The sequence below is a fragment of the Lycorma delicatula genome, chromosome 1, assembly GCF_047948215.1.
Source record: "Lycorma delicatula isolate Av1 chromosome 1, ASM4794821v1, whole genome shotgun sequence".
NCBI classification, from domain to species: domain Eukaryota; kingdom Metazoa; phylum Arthropoda; class Insecta; order Hemiptera; family Fulgoridae; genus Lycorma; species Lycorma delicatula.
This window is the reverse complement of record NC_134455.1, coordinates 244709099-244729527: the sequence shown is the minus strand read 5'-3', so window position 1 is coordinate 244729527 and position 20429 is coordinate 244709099. Positions and strand designations below refer to the sequence as shown.

At 30.7% G+C, this 20429-nt stretch overlaps 1 protein-coding gene across 2 annotated transcripts in view; it reads right to left on the bottom strand.

Moving 5' to 3' along the window:
- Positions 1 to 18649, bottom strand: part of LOC142330030 (uncharacterized) — a 66132-nt gene extending 47483 nt beyond the window's left edge. For both annotated transcript variants that reach the window (XM_075375052.1, XM_075375045.1), the window contains exons 1-3: positions 18439 to 18649; positions 14806 to 14930; positions 9131 to 9276 (exon numbers count right to left, since the gene is read on the bottom strand). In XM_075375052.1, the coding sequence (XP_075231167.1) occupies positions 9131 to 9276; positions 14806 to 14930; positions 18439 to 18570 (403 nt within the window). In that variant the 5' untranslated portion in view covers positions 18571 to 18649. The remainder of the gene's footprint in view (positions 1 to 9130; positions 9277 to 14805; positions 14931 to 18438) is intronic.
- Between the last annotated feature and the right edge of the window lie 1780 nt (positions 18650 to 20429).

The window sequence follows — 20429 nt, the reverse complement described above, 5'->3', positions numbered from 1 at the left end:
GAATCCCCTCTTAACACACTTGAACATTATGAAATATATAAACACACAAAATTTGGAGCAACAATGAGCCATTAAACATTGTGTTAATCTCATGATGCAAATTTGACTGCAAGTTTTATGAAAAGTTGCAACAAGCCTTTGCAGAACATTCCTTATCAACAGCACATGTTTATTGATGGGACAAAGCATTTTTGGAGGGTTGGCAAGCTGTGGAAGATGAACCTCATTCAGGGAGGGCTTTAACACCGAAAACTGAGGAAAATGTGGAAAAGGTAAGGGCCCTTAAGAAGTCAAACCATTCACTAATATTGAGACTGATGAGTAGTGTGTTAAATTTCAATAATTTTACCTTTCATCAGTTTCTCACTCAAGATTTCAATATGAGAAAGGTGTGTACAAAGTTAATGCCATAAAACCCCTTTCCATTAAACAGAAAGAAAATCGAAAGAATGTGTGCCTTGACTTTCTTTACAGAATCAAAAATGACCCAGTCGTATGATCACTGGTGATGTGAGACATGGATTTTTGAGTATCCAGAAACAAAACGCTGAAGTTACACACTGACACTTCTCCTTAATCAAAGAGTGAACAAATCAAAAATCAAGTCCATGCTGATTTGTTTTTTTTGACAGTAGGGGGATTGTTCACACAGAATTTGTGCCTCAAAAACAAACTAACAACCAAGTTTTTCAAAAAGAAGTCCTTGAAAGGCTCACAAAAAGGGTGCTTCATGTCAAACTAGACATTTCGAACAGTTGAATGCTCCACTATGACAATGCCCACGGTCACCATTCCAGTGGTTTCACAGCCCCCCTTCACCTGATTTTAGTCCATGTCCTTTTTTTTGTTTCCCAAAAATAAAACCCACCTGAAAGGACATAATTTTGGTACTGTCAAAAACATCCAAAGCAGCACAACCAAGGAGCTGGTGGCAATTCCAGTTGAAGCCTTCCAGCATTGTTACGAAGAATGGAGACAACACCTCTGTCGATGTATAACTGTCTAAGGGAACTACTTTGAAGATGGTAACTAGAGACCAAATTATATGCATTTGCATATTAAGCCTATTCTCACTGGTTATTGCATATTTTCCTTAAAATCTAGTGGTGATGTATATTTTCGCTATATTTACAATATTTTTCGGTAGGGTACCTACTAAAAAAAAAAGTTTTATGTTGTAGTCGGCCAAACAAACCTATTAGCCGCACAGTTCTTATAGCACACTTAGCAGCCACATGTCTAAGATACTATTAGTAGAATAATATTATTATGAGGCCAAGTAAAACACAGACTCATGCAAAACAAGGACGAACGATACAGTTCTGCATCCCACATGCCTACTGCAGCACTCCTCCCACTACGCAATTAAATTAGCCATTTTATTGGTGACAAGTTCATTGCATCATTTTAGTTTTTTATTTGTGTAAAGTTTAATGAGTACCACGCCTCCCAAAAAAAAGTGCCTCTTCATAGGTAGCTGACTATCATAGAACATTTACATATGACAGAAATGTTTAAAAAACACTACTTGCATACACACTTACTAGCACAGATTTATGTGAAGCATTGCTTACAAGTAATATTTCTCTTCACAAACTAACAAATCCTACCTTCAAAGATTTTCTGCGAAAATATTGTTTGAATCAAAATATACCAGATGAATCAACATTGCGTAAAGATTACATACCAACAATTTCTTACATGTTCTGGAAGAAATACGCAATGAACTCAAGGAGAGCATTATTTGGATTTCAGCTGATGAAATTACAGACAGTTGTAGCTGTTACATTGCAAATTTAATTATCGGTGCATTAAAACTACAGCCTTCTTCCTATCTGGTGGCCTACAAACACCTTCAAAAGGCAAATCATTCTACAATTGCCAGATTTGTGAATGAGTGTATTAAAAAAATATTTCCTGAATCTTCTTCAGACGAAGGAGTGCTTATATTTCTCTCAGATACAGCTACCTATACAATCAAGGTAGCCAAAGCCCTCTAAGTATTTTATCCCAATTTGATTCATCTGACATGCTTTGCTCACAGAGTACATCGATTTGCTCAAGAAGTATTATCTATGTTTGGGAATGTAAATAAACTGATTTCATTAACAAAGAAAGTGTGTTTCTTAAGGAACCTGCTCACAATAAAGCCTATAAAAAAAAAATTTGCCAAATGTGCCTTTACCTCCCGAACTAGTGGTAACTCGATGGGGAACGTGGATTGAAGCTTTGCTATTTTACAATGAACATTTCGAAGCCATCAAAGGTGTAGTAAACAACTTTGATAGTGCATAGGCTATGGCAGTTTGTCAGTCCAAGGAAGAATTTTACAATTCTAGTACAAAAAAAAAAACTATAGCTGTGATTAGCACTTATTTTTTCCACATACCTGTGAATATTAAAAAGCTCAAGAAACTCAAGGTTTGGTGCTGACTGAATCTACTCGATGAATAAAATCAGCCAAATGAACTTCGCATTGGCAGAGGTATTCCCATTACTAATGTTGAAAACATTTTGAACAATAAACCAGGCTCTGAACCTTTGTGTCACGTGATAGTTTTATTAATGGGATGGGTGAACTTTTGCCAGAAACTATAAGTGCTAACATAGCTCCCAAATTCTCACTGCCCAGTTATCTCAGTGGATGTGGAGCGATCCTTTTTCACTTAAAAAAATATTTTGAACTGATCGAAGACACAATCTTATTACCGAACATTTGGAACAGTACCTGATGATTTACGTTTACAAAAGTAATAAAATGTTAAATAATTGTTAATTATCGAATTTATCGATATGTTATTCAACTACTTACTAACTGCATGCTGATTTTGAAATAAAAAAACTAAAAATTAATATTTTTTTTTATTATTTAAAGTTGCATATTTTGACACTTTTTCATATTTGACATGCATATTTTAAGCATTTTTCATGTGTATTTGCATGCATATTTCAAGCTTTTTATGTTGCATATAATCCGGTCTCTAATGATAACATTTATGTATAAAAATGAGATAAAATTTTTGAAAAAAAATGTCTCATTACTTTTCTGCCACACCTTGTAAAATTTTTGTCTATGATTTATTTGCCTGTTATAATTTATTTATTTTGCTGTCTTTTTAATTTAATTTTTTGTCTTTTAATTTTTTACTGATCAATTTCTGTACGATATCAATGGTTTCTCTAGTAAAATCAGTAAACTAATTTACCCTTAATAAAATTAATTTATTTGCTATAAGCTTCCAGACCATGTGATATAGTTTCTTCAGAAAACCGCTACTTCATTAAAAGCTGCCACTTATGTTATGTAGACAACACAAAAGGTAAAATTATTGAAATTTAACACACTACTCATCAGTCTCAATATTAGTCAACAGTTTGATCACTAAGAGCCATCACTCTTTCCACACTTTCCTCAGTTTTCAATGTTAAAGGCCTCCTTGAGCAAGGTTCATCTTCTATTGCTTCCCAGCACACCAAAAAAGCTTTGTGCCACCAATAAACATGTATGTGCATTTTATAAAGAATGTTCCCCAAGGCTTGTTGCAACTTTTCGTAAAACTTGCAAATTTACCAAGATTAATACAATATTTAATGGCTCACTGTTGCTCCAAATTTTGCTAGCAAGCATCGACAAAGCTAAATCACAGATATTAGAACTTCAAAACATTGCAAATAAAATTGACCTCAAAATATCATTTGAAAAGACAGAAATTATGTACCAAAAACCAACAGATTAAAAGAAATAAACATAAATGGTAATAAAATCAAAATAGTAACCCAATTTAAATACCTCAGAGAAATAATAAATAACTTAAAGGAAAAAACCTCAATCCAAATTAAGAAGAAACAAAGTAGCTAAAAAGCTCAAAAGTTAACCTGGTACACTTACAATGAAAAATGCCTATCAATAAATGAAAAAATAAGACACTATTACACAATTATAAAACCAGAAGCCACTAATGCAGCAGATACGTTCTTCTACCTGAACAATCAGACAGACAGACTCCAGAAAATCAAAAGAAGAACTGGAAGAGCTTGCATCAACAAAAGTACCAGAAAGAAGGACAGTGGTGGATTGTGGCCAAGTGTATACAGAGTTAGAACTCACCAGATACCATGTGTAAGGAGAATAGGATTCTTTGGACATATCATGAGGATGCAAGATTCAAGACAACTGAAACAGCTAGTACAGTACAATTGCTACTAAAACAAAACACCAAGATAGGATGCATACAGATCGAGAAATAAGAGAAGATCTGAAGGAAATTGGTCTTACACCAGGAAATACCACTAAGATAAAATTAAACAACAAAATGAAGAACAAAAACACTCGTTTCAAATTCATAAGAAAAACCTCACAACACGATCATTTTCAACACTAGAAACAGTACCAAGGTCAGAACATATGAAAAAATTACTGGGAGGACTGCAAGGCCCAAACAGTCCCATCAAAGAGATTTGGATAAGGACTGACTAAAGTGATCCTATGCGGTCATAAAAGATAATAATAAAACCATCATAAATGAACACATCCATAAACAAGCCGATGTCCTTTTCAAGAACCTCAATTTATTGAAAACAGAGAACAGATAAATATAATTAATAGATAAGTATGACCACTAATAACAAATGAACAAGAAGAAGGCCAGATAAAACATGACTTCAAATATAGAGAGGAACATTGACTAAATGATATATAAAGTTTAACAGACATTTAAAGTATCAATACAATAAGTTTTGACAATCAAGTTGTCTGAAACACATCAATAAGAGATAAAAGAATAAAGCTCAGAAAAGTAAGCAGTACTAAATATAGAAACTATAGTAATCTCAGAAAAAAAGATAATAGGAATTATTATCTTAACAACAACAATTTTATTATATGAGGGTAAGTCAATTATTATCTGCAATTTAGTTATATTTTTGTTTATGTAGGTAGTACTGTCATGTTGCATTGATGATGCATGCGTGGTTTAGTAGTTGTTATGTCTGTACAGGTCTGATGCTGCTAGGTTAGTTCCATTATCGCTGCCCTGCCATTAAGTATGGCTGCTCCGCTTTCTGTTTGCATCAAACAAGAGCAACGTTCAGTAATCCGTTTTTTGTCGTCGTTTTTTTTAAGGTGTATCAGGTGCCAGAATTCATCGAAGAATTTCGATACAGAACGGGAACAGTGTGTTGCCGCAACCACATGTCTACAAATGGATTAAAAAATTCAGAAATGGTCTCACACGTGTTATATACGACAAAGGAGCCGGACGACCGTTACCACCACAAATGAGGAAGACATTAAGGGTGCACGTGACACGGTTTTCTTAGACAGACGAGTAACTATTGATGAAGTGGCACATCGTCTGCAAATTAGTAAGGTTCTGCCTATAAAATCATCCACAACAGACTTGGGTTTATAATAGTCTGTGCAAGATGGGTCCCAAAACAACTCACACAGTTGTATAAACAAACGCACTTGGACATCTGCCAAAAATATTTGGATTGCTATGGTAATGAACGGGACATCTTCTTAGACAGAATCATCACTGGTGATGAAACATGGATCCATCATTATGAGCCGGAGAGTAAACGGCAGAGTATGGAATGGAAACATCCAAATTCGCCCTGCAAAAAAAGTTCAAGACCCAACTATCCGCAGGAAAACTGACGCTTGCGGTTTTTTGGGACTCACAAGGCCCAGTACTGGAGCATTATGAGGAAAGGAGCACAACAATAAACAGTACGCGTTATAGTGAGATGCTTACTGCCAAGCTGAAGCCTGCAATTCGAAGCAAATGCCGAGAACTGCTGTTGAAAAGTGTTATGTTGTTGCATGACAATGCCCATCTACATACTGCTGCCCACGCTGCTGAAACGCTCCAGAAACTCAAACTTTCAAGTACTGGCTCATTCTCCGTATAGTCCTGATTTTGCCCCTTCTGACTACCACTTATTTGGTCCACTCAAAGAGGCAATAAGGAGGGGTTGTCGATTTACCTCAAACGAAAGAAACAAACAAACCGTGAAAGAAGCGGTGCATTCCTGGCTCGCAGCTCAACCGAAAACCTTCTTTTATGAGGGCATCAAGAAGCTTGTGCAACGTTGGACCAAGGACGTTGAAATGTAAGGGGGGGGGACTATGTTGAAAGATGATGTACATGTAAGTTTCCTATTGGTATTGCAATAAAATTTATAACTATATTGCAGATAATAATTGACTTACCCTCATATATTGACACGTTTCAGAACCACTCTGTTGTCAAATCTTATTGTAATCAATAAGTTTTGACAATGTAGTGGTTCCAAAACAAAGAAAGGTAAATAATACTAAGAAATTAATTATTAAGGCTACATTAACCTTAATACTAATATTTTACAAGCATCAATAGAATGGAAAATCAACCAATCCTACAAAATCTCTAGTGTATCCTTGAAACAATATCAGAAAGCTAGAACATGAAGTAGCAACATAAAAAAAATTCACCTATTTTAAAATCTAATTCTTTAAATTTTATTATTAATTGGATCAGTTATTTTAATAGAAAAATATAATTGCTGTAATTTACAAAATTCTTTTAACAACCATTTTGTTGAATGGTAAGTTAGAGCATTTAATTCTGTAAAAAAAAGGTACCATTTGATTATATTATTTATTTATTTTTGGAAATAATACATTTTACTATGAATGGATCAGAAATAATTGGCTTGTGTTTTTCTAAGGAACTCAAAAAATTATGACAACTTCTAATAATTTGTTTACTTTCACAAATGAAACGGGAGGTGGATTCCTATTAATTTTAGTTTTTTCTTATTAATTTTCTCATCCCATTTCTATTATTTTATGAACCCTGATTCCTACTATAATTAATTCTAACCAAAATCACATCATTTTCATTGCCCTTTAAATATAAAAATATTTTTATTTTTATTTTAAGATTCATTAACTATTATTATTTTTGTTTTCCTTCCTCCAGTTTGGTTTGACACAAATTACTTTTAATAACTTCATACTTCATAATTTATCTAATTTTAGTGCTTCATCACTAATTTAATACTGGTTTCAAAATCCACCATAAGTTTTCTGAAGTTTGTCTTACTGCTACCTCAGCCGAACTTTAAACTTTAAAATATCTTTTCAGAGGTGACCTGCATGGATAGTGTAATCCACTTTTTTATTGCGATTAAGATAACTTCAAATATTGGGAATATTTGGTGTCTGTTTAAATTTCTCAATCTTAATGTCATGTTTTAATATTTTTTTGTTACATTTACAAAGCACAACATTTTGAAACAAATAGCTGAGAAACTCATCAGATTTAATAGCTTTAAAACGACATATATTTTTCATAACCGGTAAGTTTAATAACAGCTTCTTTGTGAAACATGATTTATCTCAAGTTATTTAACTTAACCAATTATATTTGGCAAACAAAATCAACTTTGCGGTTACAAAGTTTTTTTTTATGTGTAATACATTGTTATAAATTTGGAAAAATCTTTTTCCACCAGCATTTATTTACTAAAAAAAAATTTAATACCTATAGAAATGTAAAAAATTCTTTTAGTTTATGAATCTGAATAAAATGTTTTATAAACCCTCAAATATTATGCAAAACAGAAAAAAACTACACTAGAAAATTAGTTTTTAATTGTTTTTTAATAACCATTTATGGTAGTAATCTTCTTTATAATTAAATATTATGCAATATAAACAATACGTCTTATAAATTAAACATTCTACCAAGAAAGTAATTTGAGATAACATGCTTTCACTATATTCCAGCAGATTTTTCAAGTCTCAAAATATATCGTTTAAAATGCATATAATAAAACTTAAAATGTCTCTTAACACTTTACCATAAAATTAGCCAAAGACTTAGTTAATAACAATATAAATTACTCAATTAAATGGAATCCTATATGCACTTTTTTAAAATCACATAAAAAATTTATGTGTTAAATTTTATTTAATCTATTCCATTAAATTACTTTCAGTAAATATATTTAAAAGAAATCCTATTTTATATAAAGCATACGGAAAGTCGCTGTGCAATATGGTTTAGAATTATGTGGTGCATTCTGTTCTCTTGGCATTAGGTTGGTTGCTCTGTGAGTTTGTGGTGCAATGCTAGTTAATAAGATGTCAGTTGATAAGTTGTGACTGAATGTGCTTAATTTTGTTTCATTTTCAGAAACAATAGTTGTGAGAAACATAATGGTTCTTTTGGTAGAGGAACACATTTTTCTCATTGAACACATCTTTCATGAATGTGACAAGTGTACTGATTTAGTGCAGTAAAAGTTTTCCGAAAAGTTTCCAAATACTCATGTTCCCCACCACAATGTAGTTCTAACTTCTACTGAGATTAAAAGCCACCAAAACTAAATGAACAGAAGCTGCTTGATATTTCAGATGCTATGATTAAAAGTCCACCAAAGGCAATGTGTAAGTTAGCACAGCAGCAAGATATCAGACTTGTTACTGCACATAAGAAAAGAACTGAAATTTTTCCCATACAAAGTAATCTGTGTTCAAGAATTGAAGCTTATTGATCTTGCCAAAAGACAAAATTAGTGACATTGGTTTAAGTGTTTTATTGACCAAAATTCTATAGGTAACCTCAACATTATGTTTTTACAGATGAAGCATGGTTTCATCTGTGAGGGTTCATTAATTCACAAAATACACGACTGTGATTGACAATTAATCCCCACAAATTCTCTAAATCTCTATCTCTACCCCCCTCTCTCTCAGTAATAATCAAACATAGTATTCTCACTGCTAAATAACATAAATACATTTAAAAAATGTATTATCTACTAGTAAATTTACCACTTAAAAATGCAGATCAGTTTATGAAGATAGTTAAAAGTTATTTATTCTTCTAGTGAAAACAGGAACAGGCTCATGCCCATGCCCAACTATAATCACTATAAGTGATTTTATCTTTTTTTATGGTAGGTGTGAGGTATACTATAGTATGAAAAACATCAAGCCTATCATTTACATGAGAAACCTTCAAATTCCTTTGAAAGGTATTTTTATATAGGCATCATTTATTGTAAGTCTAGTCACATTTAAATAAAAATAAAATAACTCCTGCATAAAACATTATATATATATTTGCTGCTAGCTTACCTGCTGACAGTTCTTTAGGCTTTGGTTTTTTAATGCCAAGGCATTCATAAACCACTTCTTTAACCTGAGGCAAAAATACTTGGCATATCTTTGGATTGACAACCTGGTCAACAATTCTTTCAACACCAACCTCAAGGAATCCTCCACTGAAAAGTAAATAATTATTACATATAATAATTAGGTGAGAAGTTAGTATCACTATTGAATTTCCATCTAGAAATTTGATGAAAATTTGCTAAAAACAGTTATTTTAGGTGTAGTTTTGGTAACAATTTCTTACTTCAAAAAGTTCAGAAATTTTTAAACAATTTTCTTCAAAATGGATAGTGATGAATAGTTGTAACTCTCTTCACTTTTTACATCATACATATCAGTAATATTGAATGGACCATTGGCCTTCATAGGCTGACCACTATGGAATTATTGGTTTCTTTAAAGTCTAGCACCTAACAACTGTTCTAACTTTCTGTTCATAACTGTCCATTAATCACATATGTAGAATATTTTTACCAATAATATTTAAGAAAATTTATCAATAATATTTCAATTTCACCTGGTTATGTTTATGGTAAGTTCATCTTATATTGTACTACAAGTTCTCTTTCTAACTATTTGAGTGCAACAACCTTGTATTCATTTTGAAATGGTATTAATTTTATATAATACCTTTGGGTAGAATTAATTATTCTTGTATATTTTAAAATGAAGCATATTGGATAAACAATGTAAAATTTAGATATTAAATTATTTAACGCAGAATAAATTGAATCATGCTGGTATAAACAATTCAAAAGAATGGGTAAATACACATTGATAATATTGTATGGAAATTGTTTTATTTACTTAAAGAAAATTTTAAAAAATGTTTTCTACACCAAAAGAAGGAATATATCCAGAATTTGATGATGTTTTTCTTACTTATTTTAAAGAACTCTAACAAAATGAACTACTGGTGAAGAGAGGTTTAATAAATAAAGGAAGGAATAATGTACTTTACTAAAAGACAGCAAGAATGGTTTAATAAATGAATAAATAATAAATTCCTCTCATAGCATAGTAAAACGGTATGTAAAAATTACCTTTGGGTTATATTATTTTAGTATCAACATTAAGTAACCAATCTGTACAGGAAAAAAATTACTTAATAAAATTATTTTTTGCTAACTACACTTACTTTGATAAAAATTTGTTATTTACAGAGTAAATAACAAAGATTAGAAAGTAATTAAATCATAATTCAGTCACCACAGTTCTTAGTGTCTTGCCAATAGAGATAAATTACCATCTTCTATTGATACTAAACAAAAAACAATTTTAAAAAATCTTCTGCAATGGCATATCGAAAAATTAACCTGAACTACTCAAAAAAAATTCTTGGATGACAGCACAATTAAAGCAGAATTAGCTACAACGCGTATTGGAAGTGTAGAACTGATGGACATTATCCACACAATAGTAGCTGGTAATATTAACATTTTTTGACCATCTATCTCTGATAAGTTAAGACTACAAAAAATAGAAACTGTGGTTGAAACTTTATTGTTTCCTGGAGGCTCGGGCAGCCAACTTCAATCTGAGATGTTGGAACAGGCATATCTTTAAAAAATTGCATTTGAACACAGTGTTATATCACATTTGATCAATGATAGTGTAATTATAATTATCACATTTTACCACTAGCAGCAATATAAAAAAAGCAATTGAATTTAGAAATATCTCATGATGATGCAAAGTTGAAATATACATTAAAAATATTAATACATATCAAATTTCATTGTATGCGTCTTAATTTTCTTTTAGCCAAATCTAATAAATTACACAGAGGAGAAACACACTTAAGAAAATTAATTTACATTTTATATATAACTAAGCACATTAAATATGCAATAACTAGAATTTCCAAAAAATATATAAAATGTAACTTATTAATGACAAAATAAAAATAATTAAATCAAAATTATAACAGATGGTTTAATTTATGTCAAGAGTTTTGTTTTTCAATATGAATCTAGATAAAATTATTGCAGATGTATTTTGTCAAGAATCTGAATTTAGGTCATATTTCAAAATGTAATAGATGTGATCTATGTATGCTCATTTGGTCAAGTTTCTATGGATTCTGTACGTTACACAATGTTCAAGAGTCTCTCCTTTTTTGGAGTAACTACGGGGAACATTCAATAATTAAAGACAAATTGATGTAGAAATGAGTTTGCAGGAGGAGTTTTGTACTTTCACGACTTTAGGCTGGCATCACTGACAGATAAAAATTGTTTTTTAACCTGAATATTGCATTTAATGTTGGCGTATCCGCTTGAAATTTCCACAATAATTGAAAAATATTCAGTGATCCATTTTTTTTGCTTTCTGAAGGTGAAAAACCAACTAAAATTTTTTCTCAAATGATTTTACAGTATGGAGAAAGTTGTATGAACCGCGGAAATTTTTATAAGTGGGTAGAACAGTTCAGAAATGGTCGAACCTCAGTGACTGATAAACAACGTCCTGGCCGGCCAGTTGAAGTGTCAACTCCTTCACTTGAAACCAACATTGATGACATTATTCATGAAGACTGACATATTAAAGTTGAACATAGAGCAAAAACAGTCGCAATAAGTGTTGGCACAGTTCATAACATTATCAGTAACAAGCTCAAATACAGCAAAACAAGTGCAAGGTGGATCCCGAAAGAGTTAACGCAACAACACAAGGAAATAAGACTCAAAGTGCGTACAGACTTGAAAGAACACTATGAAAGGGAAAATGGCCCTTTTCTAAACAAGATTTTAATATGTGATGAAACTTGGGTTCACCATTTTGAACCAGAGCAAAAGACAAAGCATGGAATGGAAGCAAACCAGCTCACCTGTCTGAAAGAAATTCAGAAAGCAAGCATCAGCGGGAAATGTCATGTTGACCATCTTTTCAGATGTCCAAGGTGTTGTTGTTTGTGATTATTTGGAAAATCAGTATGCAATAAACAGTGTCTACTACTCAGACATGCTGATGAAAAAAAGTAAAACCAATAAGAGAAAAATGTGACAGATCTCAAAGAAAAGGCATAATATTGCTACACAACCATGCTCACCCTCACACCGCCCAGCTGACCCAAGAAACCATTGAAGAAATGGGTTGGGAGATACTAACACATCCTCCCTGCAGTCCAGATTTGGCTCCCACAGATTTTCATTCATTTGGTCAAGGAGGCATTACATGAAAAAGTTTAGCAACAAAGAAGGGGTCAAAGAATTTGTGGGAAAGTGGCTCAAACAAGACAAAGAATTCTTTGCATCAGGTATAAAAAAAAACTAGTTCATCGTTGGGACAAGTGCATTAATATTGGTGGGGATTATATATTGAGAAGTAGTAAAAGTCTCATTTTGTAAAAATATACAGTTTTTTTCTACATCAATTTGTCTCATTAATTACTGAATGTCCCTCATTCATATTCAGCTTAAGCTATCCAAATACTTGTTTGAAGTGAGATATACTCCAGGCTGTAATAAAGAAAAACCACATAGAGATCAATCTATGAAATAATGTTTTCCCTTAACTTACTTTTATTAGCAAATAACTTGCAACTGCAAAGTATATATTCAACATGATCTTTTATTTATTGCTCATCAAAATCAGGCAAACACACAATACTTTGGGGACAATTTTGTACTAAAGAAGTTTGTTTATAACAACTTATTTATTATAGCTAACACTGAACATAGTACAAGTAACTGTTCATCATGGTAAAATAATTATGATCTATTTCTATGAGGTGGAAAGCAAATATTGACTATGTTTCTACGGAGTGCTTTTATGAGTTCATCACACCTTTGATATTGAACACAAATCCTAATGATACATGTTAAAAAAAAATTTGTTACATATAAACTTGTCTCAATACCTAAATAGAAAAGATTATATTTGTACAATCTTCACAACCAACCGCATTAACAAAATGCACATACAGCATGCAGTAAAAATCTACTTTGCTATTATTATGTGGTTAATTTCACTTTTTGTTTACAATGTATTTAAATAAATATATATATATATGAACACCTCATAAAAATAGATTATAAAGAAATACTCCACATAATAGATATCTACATAAAAATAGATTTAAATACTTTAAAAAATGTTTAATCCTAGTAATAAAGGTAACAAAAATTAAATTAAACTAAATCAACTCATTTTGATAAGTTGACTCTTTAGCTAATCAATTTAAATCGGTAAAATTAGCTAAGTTAGTCTGTTCTCAACCTATATTGTTAGGCAATTTGTGGTGTCCCTACATAAATATTTTTTTCTAAATGACTATAATAAAATGATTTTTCATCACTACGATATAAGATATAAAAAATGATTTACCAATTTATGATATTATCGCAAGTCATCTTGTTCAAACTACAAGTAATCAATGTAGTTTAATAAAATTTAAATTTCCAATTTAGAAATAAAAATTTTAATAAATTTATTTAAAATGTGTTTAGTTTCTTTAACAATGCCTTCTATTTTTGCAAAGCATTTGTTTCTAACTAAGATTTAAAATTGTAATAAAATACAAAATATTGATCGTTATACAAAGGTGAAGCACAATGTGCTGACCAATTCACCACCAGAAAATTCTTACAAACTAAATAAATATAAAATAAAGAATATTTAAATATTATTACATCTTTTTTTTATTTAAATATATAGGAGCAAATCAAACCTCAGTTTAAACTTTAAAAATGTTTGGCAACTCTATAGCAACTTCTAAAATTAAAATTATGGAAAGCAATCCTCACCAAATGGTGATAAAACTTCCAACACAAACTTGAAATGGTTTGTGCCAAAAGTTGATGTATCTTGCTGTTATAATAAATTAATAACATCATTATTAATTTTATAACACACTTTTAAATACCCATTTAAATTAAAAATCATAAGAAAAATTAAATTTGTTTTTAATTATGAACTGATATAATGTCAATTAAAGCAACTGTACATAGCCCAACACAACAAATAGATAAATGGCAATATAGAGTAAAATATATATTAATGATGGAAGGAATCTAGTGTGATGGTCCATTTTTTCAATTTTATTGTTTATAACCAAACTTGAATCCACTTTTATATGTTAAACCTGTTAAAACAGGATTTTCAACAGTAAGGAGCATCAATTTTAAAAAATTAGTTAGTCCTTCAAAATTTTTTAAAGCATTGATAGTAAGGAAAATATGTTTCCTCATCAAAAAAATAGAAGATTAAAGAAAATGTTATTATCTAGTGAAATTATGTTTAAAAAAAACTGCTTTTAAAAATTGTTCAATTACAGTTCTAAAATGTTACAAAAAAAAACAAATGTTAAGAACAAAAATTCTAAAAATAGTTAAAACCACATCTAAATAGCAAGAAATTACAACAACAACAAAATTTCAGTAAATAAGATCAATTAAGATCAATAAAATCAAACGATTTCTACCTATAGAATGCCACTACATTTTCATTATCTTAGAAATTGTGTCAGTTTAGCCTTCAATCATGGTGACAAGTAATTTGTTCACTTGTAATAGATCACAGAATGACACATGCTAGCATACCAATATGCAACTGGAAAGGTGGGACACTTCCAAAGTTTTTACTTTTCTAATGTAAAAATGTTTATTTAAGAAATAATGTAATATTTACACCAGTACCTTTGCACATGTTTACGCAGGCTTTCCCGTAATTGGTTTTTGTTTAAATCAGGTTTCCATTCTTGGTTTGCAAGAAAACCGGCCACAGAACCATCAACCCTTTGGCGTAAATTCTGATAAGCAGGCTGAAAATAAATATAAAAAGTTTACTAACATAATAAAAATTTAAAAATTACATCACACAAAACATTAACATCAAAACAGAAACAGGAGAGAATACCTGATACTACAAACAATAAACTCTGAAAATGATAACAAGAACAGAACAAAAAATAATTTTCTAAATTCTAATTTTCATTTTTATCATCCACCAAAAAATCAAAATTTCAAACAATCAAAATCCTTTAAAAGCGAACAAGAATTTCAATCTCCCTAAAGAGAAAAATTACATTTATACTGTTACAGTTCTAATAAAATTAATAAAATTTTTACAAGAGAACACACCAATAAAAGAATCAATTATGAAAAGATATACAATAAAATATTTTCCTTTAGTCATAAAACTAAGATTACTAATACTCATTCTGACAAAGTTCAATGTACTTACTAAATTAGATTACTGATAAGGAAATATTACACATAATACTAAATTCAACTCATTTAATAGAAAAAATAATTATTCAATTATCATTATCCATAATTCATCAATATATTAAACCTAGGCAACATCAATATACTGCTGAGTCATTGAAAACAGTTGCAACAATAAAAACAAAATCATATCTCCCTATGAAATTTCGATAAAGTATTAATTGGAACTGCAAAATAATAGGGATATTAAGTTTTTTAGATGTGATCAGCCATGACCTTCACCGTTGTGCATGCCTTTGTGCCACTGTCAGTCAATGATATGATGACAGTTCAGCAGAAAACACAGTACATTTTGTGGTTAATGAAGAATAAATCAGTTACAACTGTTCAACGGACTTTACAGAGTGTTTATGGTAATCATCCTCCTCACGCAAAGCATTAGAGAGTGGTACAAGCAGTTTAAGGAATCTGGCAACATGGAAGTGAAAAAGTCCCCCACACAGTCCAAAACAAGTGACAAAGCAGTTGAGCATATAAGCAAAAGTTGTTTAAGAAGCCCTAAAAAATCAAATTGAACAAAAAAGTAATGTTGCTATAATGATTTTCAACAAGATGGTGCGTCCCCACACTTTAGCCTAGGCGTTCAATGCGCTCTCAATGAAAGACTGGCTAATCATTGGATTGGTAAGGCTGGTCCTGGGCTTTGGCCTCTGAGAAGCCTAGATTTGACACTTTTTTCTATGGGGATATATTAAAAACATTGTCTACAGTGTAAAAATCAGGGATGAAATAAATTTAAGACAATGGATCACCTCTGCTATTGCCACAGTTACACCTGTAATGATCCAGTGGACCTAGGAAGTCTATTATCAGCTGGATGTTTGCAGAGTGACCAACAGAGCTCATATTGAAACATTCTAAGGTATGTAAAAAAAAAACATTCTGAGCCGGTGAATTTAATACATATTCATATTTTAATATATATTCAAAATGTTTCAACTGGCCTTAAATAACTGATAAAACATTAAAATTAAAGATTAATAAAAATAAATATTTTATCAAAAATGGTTATGAGTTATGCGATACATTATCATTATCACCATGAAATCATATGATATTTCAAAGACATACATAAATACACCAATGAAACAAATTGTATAATTATAAGCACATCAGTCAATAATAAAGAAATTCAGAGATTCGTTAACCACAACTTATATCAATAATATCTTCCAGTAAAATTACTTTGTTGAAAATAATTAATACCCAAAACTTCCTAAAACAACTCAGGCCTATATATATATATGAGCTCATACAGTATTTTCTGTAAAGTCATAAATACATTTACAGCATTATGAAAACACAATGGTACACAGGCATAAGATTTTATTAAAGAAGCAATATGCTGATGACAAAATTGTCTTTTAACATCTTATGAAAAAAAAGTACAATACCATAAAATTAAATAAATAAAGTAAAATCTCAATTAAATGCTATTAATCTAGACTAACTGGGAGTCTTAAATAGCTAAATCATATGAAATAACCTACAGAACTGTGAATAAGATAAATCAAAATTACGAATATTACACAACATATGCTTATTTAACACTTAAAGCATAGTAATCATACATAAATGAATAGAAAATAGATTGCTTGTAAAAATAAGCTCAAAATATTCAGCATTTGAACACATTTATTTAGAACATGATGGTCCTGATTTGTTCACATTTACAACACTGACTGCTTTAATGGCTTGAAAAAACGTATAATATTCTTTTGATTTGAAATAGAAATCATCTCTAATGATTTTTATTTTTGGCATGCAAGCATATTTTCATTCTTACTAAGCACAACATACTTAATGATAGAGAATTTAGTTGGCTTAGTTTAGTATCACTGAACTTCAGTTTCAATGACACTTGTCATCTATATATCATCATTTTCTTCTTCTTCCTATGGAGTTGCAATCACACTACACTACTGCAATATTTTCTTCAGTTTACCAGGAAGATGTAATAACTCAGGTCATCATCAACGTACCAGCCATGAATTATTTACAAGACCTGCTCGCCATCTTAACAAAAATTTTGACATTATATATAATAATTTTCAATTAATATAATGTTATAAAATAAATATTATTTTATAATAATTTTCCATTGTACATCCTCTTGTATCTTGTCCAATACCTTCATTTAGAAAAGATTTTTCCCACGAACAGCACATTGGACTTAACTGAGCTTTAAGTTTTAACGTCTTTCGTAGCTGCTGCAGAATTGTAAAACACAGACATGATAAATAACTTTATACTTTGGAGTGTTGATCCATTTTTGAATATCAGTATCAAGTACTCAGCTTCCAAAACTTAATTTATAAATTTTCTTTTACACAGATGGTTGTTGGCCACGTAGATGATACTTTGATTTTAGATTAGAGATGTTGGGTTTAAAGTAGTGCCAAAACCACCACCAGAAGTTATACTCAAGCAGAATGTTTATATTGCAACAATTTTAAGGTTAAGAAGCTCAAATTTTTTATGAGAAAACCATGAAACATACTACTTTATTAAATTACTGAAGTTTCTGTATTAAGTTCTCAGCTTATTACTTTTTGGTTTAGTGAGAATAAAATAAATTAGAAGTGTTACTGCTAACAACAGATATTCTAAAATTAGGGTGATTTATGTTTTTTTATACGTAGCTATTCTTACAAGGATTAAAAATATAAAAGGCAAAAAATAGGCTGTTTTATGTTGAAAATTTAAAATAAGATTTATGTTGAAAACTTGTAATGAAATAATACCTTCAGAGTAAGATTATTAATAATTAATTTACCTAAACTACAACAATAAGCACGACAAAAACTAAAACCTATTAAAATGTAGGTGATTAACGGCAGATGTTTTACACTTGCAAAATTCACCATGCCTTACTTAACAAAAGAATAACATAACTTATTTAACAGAAGCAGCATTTTAATTACAACAATATTTGATAACTCCAGTCATCAAATTAATACATATCTTTTAAAAATATTTTATCTGTGGTAAGGGAAATCTTGTGATACCATAAAACAATTAATTCTGGCAATACAAACTTACCTTTGTGTCAACATCAGATATACACTCCTTGCGAAACTGATCAAAAATTCCTTGCGACTTTAGCTGACAAACTATTTTATCTACTAAAGTTGGGTCTCCTGGTGGATAGTTACGATATAATTCGAAATCCATAATCTAAAATACTGAATATAATTTAGTGCAATACCAATTAACCACTTCACAACATCACTGTTACTTCGCATTTGACGGCTAAAGGACAATGCCTCTATAATTAAGGGAGTATTTTCATTTCGTTTTGTCATGTCTGCAAGCAGAAGTTAATGGTATATATTTTCTGCATTTTGGTTCTTGCACGTTAATCATTCATATTATTTTTACAGTAAATAATTTTAAATAACTCAGCATAACACTGCTCTCCTGGGTGTTGAAAAATATTGAGATAATTAAGACTAACGACATGTAGATTCTGATTTACTGAAGACAGAAAACAGTTTTACCTAAAAATTAATGTTGTTTTATTAAATTACTGCATTAAAGTAATATCAGTTACTTATTTCATTTCGAAAATCTGCACTTTACAAGTAAAACGTAAAAACGTTTGAGATGGGTTAAAATAATAAACTGAGCCATTTTGAATAATGTCCTGTTTGAGAATGTGTACCCCTGACGCGAATTTCTATGGTATTTTATTAATAGTGTAATAATAACATGGTTAACATAAGAAGATAATTGTACAAGTATGGATTCCCCTCTGAATTTGATGTAACGTGTTACACGTTATTTTTAACCTAATTCACTATAATTGAAATAATTCGTTGGCCCGTTGTTGCACTTCTTGTATGTTTTACAGTATTCTCATAGAAAATTGGGAAATCAGCTCTGAACAAATGTAATATACACATTATTTTCGAATTGGTTATTGTATTGTTATGGACTCAACATAGCAATCTACCAGTTTTAAGGTCAGTTAGACGAAGTTAGCAAGCACAAGGTTATGTTTGGTGACAGCATACGAAGTTCAGTTCCCACAATCATACAGATTATGAATGGGTCATGTAGTAATGATCTACCGTGATCTATAAATTACTTATAAATCAACCTGAATCTAATTAAATTTCACTTAAACAAAGTTATTTAATCTGTAAATAATGTATGTTGCACATTAACCCAACTTAGCACCTTCATAATTTAGTTAAAATAATTTCATTTTAACTTCATTTCACCGAAACCAAATTATTTTATCTGAAAATAATTGTATTCTTATATAGTGCTGAATTACAAAATTTTTGATGAGAGTACTATGTAACTAATGAAAGGCATTGTGATTAATAATTACAACTGTAATGGATAAGTTAGGTCCTAAATATGGTATATTACAAATTTCATCAAAATTTGAGGTGATTCCATAATTGTATATAATTACCAATAAGAAATTCATTCTGCTTGCTCAAAATCTTCCCCAAGCAATCATTAAGTGTCTGCACACTAAAAGAATTTTTTTTGGCATTAAATTCCATTTTTGCCCAAATTTTTAAGTAGATTACAAAAAGCATACATATAAATGTATTATAAAATGGAGTTACTTGAATTTGAAGGTTTTATTTCTAAGGGTGAAATGATATGATATGTCTTTCAACTTTGGGAACCAGGCTTTTATCATACGACTATAAGTCGCTTACAACTGAAGAGCTTTGGAGATATTACTTGGTGGAGATGTTTCTTGATAGTAATTACTGCTCATCTCTTTAAGGTAACTGACTCGCAACCAGCAGCTATAGGAACTTAAACCATTCCCAATTGAAGCTGACTTGCTTGAATTCAACTTTGTTTGCAATTGGTTCCGATTCCACACTCAGCAAAGGAAATCCTTGGCAGTGACAGCTTCACTGTCAATAAATCAGAGGCAAAGATGTTAAAAGGGTGCTTTGCCCTGCAGAGCTTGGCATATCTGTAATCAGTTTTCAAGTGACTATTCAGTGATTTGTGGGGGTCTGCACCTCATGTAGCAGAGACTTGCTCAGGATTTTATT